Source organism: Plasmodium gaboni, chromosome 13 (genome assembly GCF_001602025.1).
Source record: "Plasmodium gaboni strain SY75 chromosome 13, whole genome shotgun sequence".
NCBI classification, from domain to species: Eukaryota; Apicomplexa; class Aconoidasida; order Haemosporida; family Plasmodiidae; genus Plasmodium; species Plasmodium gaboni.
The window spans coordinates 551199-561198 of NC_031493.1; the positions used below are offsets into that span (position 1 = coordinate 551199).

Consider the following 10000-nt stretch of genomic DNA (forward strand, 5'->3'; position numbering starts at 1 on the left):
TTAAAAAAAAAAAAAAAAAAAAATATAATTTTTATAAACAAAAAAATATTTATATATAAAAAAAAAAAAAAAATATTTATTTATTTTAATTTTTTTATAAAATTTTAAATATTTTTAAAAAAAAAAAAAAAAAAAAAAAAAAAAAAAAAAAAAAAAAAAAAAAAAAAAAAAAAAAAAAAAAAAAAAAAAAAATGACATTTTGAACATTACTCATATATATATATATATGTATGTATTTGCCATTTGTGTATTGTACAAAAAAATTAAAAATTTCATATTAGTGTTCCACATTATTTGTCGAACTGATTAATCGCAAATATCTCCTTTTGTAAGATATTTCATCATTAAGAAATTTTTTTTGTTTTTCTTTTTCAAAGAAATTAAGATTAGTTTTTCTCTTTTTTATTCTACTAGTATTTGAATTAAGACTTTCCATATGTTTTTTAACTTCTGCCCAATTTTTATCCCCAATTATGGATACCAATATTTGTAATTGTATATCTTCAAGAACGTTAAAAGCAATTCTTTCTAATTTAACTTTTTCTTTATTTTCATATAATTTCTTTATTTTAATATATTGTTCAAAACATGACAAAGGACTTCTATTTGTATTTAATTCTCTTGCAATACATTTCCAGTTTCTTTGTTCATATTTTTTACTTAAACATAATAATTTATCTACTTCATCTTTTGTCCATTTTTTCTGTTTATCATCTTCAAAACAACCATAATATAACCACATCTTTTGACATTCCTTTGCATTTTGATTATTCGATAGTTTTTCTGAAACTTCATTCCAAAAGGTTTCAGAAAAATAAAGGAAATTATGTTCTACTTTTTTATCATTTTTTATATATGAAAAAATTTTATTTGACTCATCAAGTTCTTTGTCAATAGATTCATCACCATTGGGTACGTGTGTAACAATGTTTTTATTTTCATCCTTATTATTTATACTATTATATATATTTTTATTTATATTATCATTTACATTATCATATATATTTTTATTTATATTATCATTTACATTATCATAAATATTTTTATTTATATTGTTATTTACATTATCATATATATTTTTATTTATATTGTCACTTATTTTATCATCGTTCTCTTTATTGTGTATATTCTCCTGGTTATATTTATCAAAAAATAATTTTATTTGACTAAAAATTTGTTTTGCTTCACTTTGTTCAATTATTTTCTTCTTATTAATTTTTTCGTCAGATGATAAATTTTCATCTATTAAATAATAACATGCATACTTCTTTAATATAATATCAACGGTTTCAAATAATTTATCTATATCTTTTTTTGTCCATGAATTTTTTTTATATTCATATTTTTTTCTATAATTTGATAACATTAATTGTGAATCTAATATTTTTAAAGCATCTTCATTTGATGGTATGAATCCTATTTTTTTATCAAAAAATAAAGACATATGTGTTTTATCATCACATTTCATCCAGTTTATTCTAGTTGGTTTTTTACTGGCTAATATTTTTATTTCATTATATTTTTTATTTATATATTCATTCAAATTATTTATATTATTATAAGTATTTTCTATCAATTTGTCGATAACATCTAAATGCCTTAACAACTTTTCTTCTAAAATACATAAACATTCATATTCATTATTATCATTAAACATTTTTTACTATTATTATTATTATTATTATTATTATTCCTTTAATACTTTATTAAATATCAAATTAACGATACGAAAATATTTTTATTTGAAATGATAATAATATCATAATATTATGACAACAATAATATAGCATAAAATGAATGATAAGAAATGAAGATTTACATAATGAAATATGCTTATTTATTTATTTTTCAAATGGGCACGTTACCCACATATAATTAACATAAAAAATAAAAATAATAATAATAATAAATTATATATAATTAATAGACAAAAGCAAACTACCAATTTGTATACAGTCAAACTAAAAATATAATAATATTAAATATATTCGTAATGATATATAAATATATATATATATATATATATATATATATATATGTAATATCTTTAATATTTATATATAAGAATTAAAAATAATGAAATATATTCATGTTCGGAAAAAATAGTTAATTAAATTTTTTTGAAATATTAATAAATAACAAATGTCATTTATTTCAACTCCCTGTCAACAAAAAAAAAGAAAGAAAAAAAAAAAAATTATGTATATATATTTTTCTTTTTATAAATAGAATATATCTTTAATTTTTATTATATATATATATATATATTATATGTATGTATGTATGTATGTATGTATAATTTTATAACCCTTCTTAATTTATTGCATTAACTAAAATTTAATGTCTTTTAAAAAACATAATCAAAAAAGAAAAATATTAAAATAAAATATTTAAAAAACATAAATAATATTATATATTTATTTATATATATGAGAGGTTGTGGGACTCATCAGAATATTGTGTATATTCTTTTTAAAAGGATATAATTTTTTTTTTTTTTTTTTTATATTAATAAAATTACACAAATATATAATCTATGTCCATTAACACATAAATATTAAAATATATATATATATATTATATATAATCTATATTTAGTTAGAGTTATCTAATAGTTTAAAATATATATAATAAAAAAAATTCCTTTTTTATCATGTAATGTGACAATCCGAAAAAAAAATTTGTGGAAAAAAAAAAAAAAAAAAAAGTTTATATATAAATTTATTTAATCATATACTTTTAAAATATTTAATAAAATAAATATAAAAATAAAAATAAAAATGAAAATCTAGGTATAATATATTTTTTATTGGTATATATATTATTAATATAATAAAGTGGATCATTGAATGAGATAAAATTTTGTTGGTCAAACTTTTTCTTAATTTTAATATTATATATATATATATATATATTATATATGTATATAAAATATTACTTAATTTCTGTATACTAATAAATATTTTATATATAACTTGTAGGATAATATATAAAATATGATATATAAATAAATAATATTTTATATTTATAATATATTATATATATAATATAATAAATAAATATTAATGTTCATAGGATTTATATGTAATTATATTATTTTTATATAAAATACTATTCAATCATATATTTATATATAAGGTTTTGAATCTCATAAAAAATAATATATTATATTATATACATTATATATATTTGTAATAAATATATTATTATATATACATATAATATATTTTATATATGTAAATAAAAAATATACTTTTATTAATTATATTATGTATTATATATAAATTAAATAAAAAAAAAAAAATAATAAAATAAAATAAAATAATAAAATAAAATAAAATAAAATAAAAAATAAGGAAAAGTTACTCCATTATTAAAATTCCTTTATTTTTAAAATGTTAAAAAAGAGTTTATTATATAAAATCCATTAATATATAAAAATAGTATAATTTAAAAGAAAAAAAAAAAAAAAAAAAAAGGAAAAGTATATAAAATAATAATAATAATTATAATAATAATATAATATATATATGTAATAAAATATATTAATAATATAATATTATATATATATATATATAAATTTTTTTAAAATTAGAAAAGTTTATAAATAATTTTATTACAAATATTTCATTATTTATATATTTTTATTTTTTAAATATGAATAATAAATAAAGTGGGGGGTTATATAAATATATAGAGAGGCTCTTGTTTTCTTTTTTTTTATTTTTAAAGAAAATTACTGTATCATAATTATATATATCCAATTCGTATATTTAACTATATAATTATATACATATGTGTTTTATTATTATAGAAGAGTATATGTAAAAAGCTTGGATTGAAAAATATATATATATATATATATATATATATATTTATTTATTCACATTTGTAAACATATTTAATTATTGTAATATAGAGAAGAAATACAAAATATATATATATACATACACATAACCATATTTAACAGAATTAAAATTTTTTATATCAAGAAAAGAAAATGGATGAACTGGAGGTTGCCATTTTATGCCTATATGGTAATGAACACAGTAATATTAACAAAAATGATGCTCAAAAATATTGTGAGAATTTCCAGAATAGTGCAGATTGTTGGAAATATTGTATGAGTAAATTTTTAGAAAGTAATAAATTAGAAGTTAAGTTTTTTTGTATTCATGTAATTGTTGAAAAGATAGGTAGCTTAAAAATAGAAGATATGATTTTAATTAAGAATTCCTTGTATGATTATATAGAAAAAAAATATGTGAATGCAAATGAAGATTCATGTGTATTAAATAAAATTATTCAACTTTATTTATATTTAATAGAATTTTTATATCCTCATAATATGAATGATGCTTTTAAATATCTGATTAATTTAATTATGATAAATAATGATATAAATATTAAAACCATACATATAAATTTTTTTTTAAAATTAATGAATATGTTTGATTCTGAATATATAGATAATGTGTGCTCAAATAAATCTATACAAACTACAACCAATATAAAAGAAGCTATAAAAGAAAATGATTTACCAATAATTATTGAATGTTTTTATTATATTATGAATTTGAATATGCCTGAACCAACCTCTTTATCCATATTTACCTTATCAAAATATGTACCATGGATTGATATTAATTATGTTGTTAATGATAAAATTTTAACCTACATATACCAAACATTAAATACAACAAATAATATTACAGAAGCTAGTTATACATTTCTAACATCTTTAATACGTAAAGGTATGAACCCAGCAAACAAAATACAGTTTATTGAAAGTATAAACATTATATGTATTTTACAAAATACACCCAAAATAACAGATCTTACATTTGATGTAAATAAAAATATTATGAGCAAAAGAGGAGAATTAATTAATTATATATGTTTAGAATTAGTTGAATCAATTTTTGAAATAAATAAATTGAAAGATTACCAAATGAATATGTTAAAATATAATGAAATATGTACAAAAGCGGCTGATATGTTATTTTTAGTATTACCACATGCTTTAGACATTTTTTCTGTGAATGATTTTTATATTGCTAGTACTGTGGAAAAGTTCTTTAGTTTATTCTTTACAAAATTTAAGAATGTTATAGATGCAGGTTCATGTACTAACTCTATAATGAAGAGTACTTCAAATGATTATGAGGGTGCTAAAAATAATATAACAAATAATATAAGTAATAACATAAATAATAACATAACTAATAATAATAATAATAATAATAATGCCAATAGTGGATATAAAATATCAATAGATAAACTTAATGTATTTATTAATACTTTAATTTGTACAATTGTTAATAAATTTGAATACCCAGAATATATACCAGATGATTATGATCAAGAAGAAGAAGATGATGATGAATTTTCTACATTTTTTAATTTTAGAGAAAACATTGAAAAATTATATCAACGTTTAATACTTTTTGATAAATTAAAAGCTATTGAAATTATTAAGAATGCTATTATATATTTAAATGAAAATTATGATAATTTAAAATGGAATAATATAGAATCTAAATTATATGCATTTTATGTTACTACATCTATTTATTGTGAATATAAACAAGGATCAACAAATACATCAAATAATATGAATAATAATACGATTACTAATAATCAAAATAAAAATACTATTATTATGAATAATTCTTTAGAATATTTTAAAAATATAAAAGAAGCGAATGAAGTAAATATAGATTATAATAATTTACTTTTTGATTGTTTAATAGAATTATTAAAAAACAGAAAAATATTAAACTCTACTAATTATCATATTAATATAAATTTAATGGAAATATTTCAAAGATTAAATTTGTTTTTTATTAAAAATCCAAATTATATAGAATATTCATTACATATATTTCTTACGAATGGTATTAGAAGTAATAATAATAAAATTGCTAAGAAAGCTGTACATATTTTTAAGAAATTTTTAAAAACAAATTCATCTGTAATTTCAAACTATATAAAAGATATATTGCAATTATTAGAGTCATCTTTAGATATACCTTATATATATCCAAAAATGGACATTAATAATAATATATTAAATAATAACAATATGATATTAGATGAAAATACTATTAAATATATTTATAGCTTTTTATATTCTAGTAAAAATTATAACCACGAGTATCAGATAGATATTTATGAAATAATCGGATTATTACTTTTAAATTATGATTTTAATAAATTCAAGAAATTATCAAAAACTGATAGTGGTGTCTCCCTACAATCAAATAATAATTTATCAAACAATTTAATGACAAATAATAATGATAATAGAATTAATATCAATAATAATAATAATAATAGTAATGATGGACTTAGTCAAAATATAAGTGAAGAAATGGTTGCTAATTATAAAGATCGAATTTTTTTCTTTAAAGGTATATTAAATAAGTTATTAGAAAATTTGTCAGCTGTTAAAAATTTGTATTTAAATTCTACCAAAACACAACATGATAATATTTGCGCTAGTTTTATATCTAGTGTTATAATTAAATGTATAGGGGCATTATGTAAAAATGTTAATATTAATATTACTGATATTTTATTAAACGATTTAGATAATACTTTGGGTATTATAATAAGTGAATCTTTAGAATTGTTTTATAATAATTACATTGTTAGAGATTCTGTGTTATTTACTTACAGAATACTTTCTAATTTGTTTAAAGATTTATCACTTAATTATACTGTAAAATTATTACCATATTTTTATAACATATCTTATAGTATGATAATGAATAAACTACAGAAAACTAATGTAGATAACCAGAATGCAAACACATTTAATATGACAACTCCTACATCATATCAAATGGTAGATGGTGCTACAAATAATCTAATGAAAACATCAAATACACATCATGAAGAATTAAAATATTTATATAATGAATTAAATGAACTTAGTATATTAGTATGTCATCTAATTTCAACACATAAAGAAAAATCGTTTGATACTTTTGTTAATCCATATATATATAATATAACACAAATACATATGAATATATGGAAATTTATTAATGTCCAATCATTAGAAATGCAAAGAGAACAAAATTCTGTATTATCACCACTCCTATTAATATTGTATAATATATCAGTCAATATTCCAGCAACTATACACAGTTTCATGTCTTTTGAACATATAGCATTAAATCATAAGCAATTCTGTGATATTTTTTCTAATGACGATATAATTAAATCAAAAATTGCCGACGCAATTACAAGTATCCTTCTTATTTCATTGAATTATAAAAATACTAGTGATATAAATATATGTTTGTATTCAGCCCAAACCTTATCGAATATGTTAAATAACGCCACATGTATGGCAAACCCAAGCGAGGTAATGAAAAATAAAATAAAATGAAATATATATATATATATATATATATATATATATTATATATGTATAGTCTTCATATTTTTTATTTATATGTTTAACTTGTTTCTCACATGTTATTCATTTTTATCATATTTTCAGGTGTTGAGTAAATATCCCATAATGCAAATTATCGATACATTATGTTTAACATTAAAATCTCTAGATTACGCAGACCCAAAAAATAAAAGGGTAATTAACAAGAAAATGCATAAATAAATAAATTTATATATATGTGTATGTATTTTATATCTATCATAGTTCTCTGCACATATATATATATTTATATTTTATAAATTAATTTATTTTTTTATATACATTTCGCAGATAATGCAAGAAGTAATGAACATATTTCGTTTGTTCTGTGGATTTAAAGTTAGTGCTAATTGCTTACCAAACAAGATTATTGAAAGCTCGCAAATATGTTTACAAAATTCGCTCTTATCAGTCTTTAAAAATAATCCAAATGACATAGCAATTTTGATACAAGTAAGATGATAAAGAAAAAAAAATAATAAATAAATAAATAAATATATATATATATATATATATATATATAATAATAAATAAATAAATAAATAAATATATATATATATATATATATATATGTAGTTTTATATTCGTTATCATTTTTATGAATTCATAAAATATTAAAAAATTTTTAATTTACTTGTGAACATTATTATTATTTTTTTTTCTTTGTAGGCTATAAATGCAAACAACCAACAACAATTTAGACAAATTTTATCAAATATAGTTGCTTAAGTAAAAAAAGAATATAAATTTGTAGAAAAAAAAAAAATAATAAATCAATATGAAAACAATATAAAAATATTTAACAAAAAAATATATATATGTATATATAAATTTTTTCTTTTTTTTTTTTTTTTTTTTTTTTTTTTGGAACTAGCCAAAAAAGAATTTATAAAAAAAAAAAAAAATTATGAGCATTTAAAAAAAAAATTTCATGGAAAATTTTGTGGAAATTTTTATGATATATATTTATGAATAATTTATGAAATTCTTTTTTTTAAATCAATAATATTTGTTTATATATATTTTTTTTATTATTGTTTTAATTATATATATATATATAATATTTAAAAAAAAAAAAATAACTTTACTAAAATTTATCAATTTTTTTATACTTATTAATTATATTTATAATTTTTCTATTTCTTTAACGTAGAAAAGTAAGGATTACTTAATACGGCATCAATTTTTAATCTTTCATTTGGATTCCTTAAAAACAAAGATGAAAAAAATGAAATATTTATTTTTTTTTAATTTATAGTTAGTATGTAAAGTTTTTATCTTTTAAATGTTTTATAAAATAATAAGGAAATAAATATAATATTAAATATAAATGAACAATTAAATATATAATTATCCTTTTAAAATAACCATTTTAAAAGCCCATCTATTATATTAATTAATTCCTTTTCCCTATAAATGAATTTTTTTTTAAAATTTTTATATAAGGACAAAATATATTTTATCTTATTAATAATAAATATGTACAATTTTTTATTTTTTGTTTCTTTTTTTTCTTTTTTTCGTGTTTTACTCTATTTCTAATATGCTTCCAAGAATCTTGTCCCAACATAAGGGTTTTATGTCTAATTCACATAATTCCCTTATAAGTAATGTCTTCAAAAATAAACAGAAAAATGTTATTACAATATATATATATATTTAAAAAAAATTGACGCGTATAAAATATTTACGTGTTTTTACATTTTTTTTACTGGTGTGGTCTTTAATATTTTCAAAAAAACTCCTTGAAATAAAAACAAATATATATATATATATATATATATATATATATATATAATAAATACTATATGATATTGAGTTTTTTCAATTTTTTCTTTTTTTTCTAATGATCCCCTTGTCTAATGAACACAATAGTCATAAATATAAAGGATATTTTATTCTTTACATTTGTGGAGAACCAATGACCTCAATTAAATTTATAATTTGAGAACATTCTTCTGAATATCTGTAAAAAGGGTGAGAAATATATAAGTTAAAATACACATATATATATATATATATATATATGATTAAGAAATAATATTTCATTTTATTTTATTTCCCCTCTTCTAACTCGTCCTTCTTAAACTTCCCAGGGAATAACGGACATAGATTTATTAATTCAAAAATAATACATCCGAGGGCTAAAAAAAAGACAAAATAATAAAATATAAATTAATAGATATAATAAAGGAATTAATAAATTATTTGATTTATCCGTTGAACATTTTACTAACACCACAAGTCAACCTCCGTCTGAACAATAAAATGACATAATGATTAATAATATAAATATGGAAATATCATAGAAGTTATATAATAAAATTATAACCGTATAAAACATTGATCCACATAATAATTCGGGTGCTCTATACCAACGTGAGCAAATATAAGGAATAGAAATAATATTTCTTTGAACCTTTTTTGCTGAACCTTTAAGGTATTAATAAATAAATATTATGAATTATTTAAAAATGGAAGCATTCTTTTATTTTATTTTATTTTATTTTTTTTCCTTTAAATACCTAAATCACATATTTCAATTTTAATATT

At 17.4% G+C, this 10000-nt stretch overlaps 3 protein-coding genes across 3 annotated transcripts in view; 1 reads left to right on the plus strand and 2 right to left on the minus strand.

Moving 5' to 3' along the window:
- Window positions 1–277: 277 nt before the first annotated feature.
- Window positions 278–1657, minus strand: PGSY75_1315800 (transcription factor MYB1; the record flags this gene model as incomplete). The annotated part of the gene is made up of 1 exon (XM_018787222.1): window positions 278–1657. One exon carries the CDS (start codon window positions 1655–1657, stop codon window positions 278–280), a length of 1380 nt encoding a protein of 459 aa, XP_018639964.1.
- Window positions 1658–4000: 2343 nt separating this feature from the next.
- PGSY75_1315900 (putative exportin-1) lies at window positions 4001–8176 on the plus strand (the record flags this gene model as incomplete). The annotated part of the gene is made up of 4 exons (XM_018787223.1): window positions 4001–7375; window positions 7514–7603; window positions 7739–7900; window positions 8117–8176. The coding sequence occupies 4 exons, from the start codon at window positions 4001–4003 to the stop codon at window positions 8174–8176; spliced, it is 3687 nt and encodes a 1228-aa protein (XP_018639965.1).
- A 407-nt stretch (window positions 8177–8583) lies between these two features.
- PGSY75_1316000 (putative protein kinase) overlaps window positions 8584–10000 on the minus strand; it is a gene marked incomplete at both ends in the record, with an annotated part of 2407 nt that continues 990 nt past the window's right edge. The window contains 9 exons of the mRNA XM_018787224.1: window positions 8584–8653; window positions 8816–8857; window positions 8979–9061; window positions 9149–9191; window positions 9354–9413; window positions 9522–9591; window positions 9685–9703; window positions 9780–9880; window positions 9973–10000. The exon at window positions 9973–10000 is cut by the window's right edge and continues 18 nt beyond it. Coding sequence (XP_018639966.1) covers window positions 8584–8653; window positions 8816–8857; window positions 8979–9061; window positions 9149–9191; window positions 9354–9413; window positions 9522–9591; window positions 9685–9703; window positions 9780–9880; window positions 9973–10000 — 516 coding nt within the window. The remainder of the gene's footprint in view (window positions 8654–8815; window positions 8858–8978; window positions 9062–9148; window positions 9192–9353; window positions 9414–9521; window positions 9592–9684; window positions 9704–9779; window positions 9881–9972) is intronic.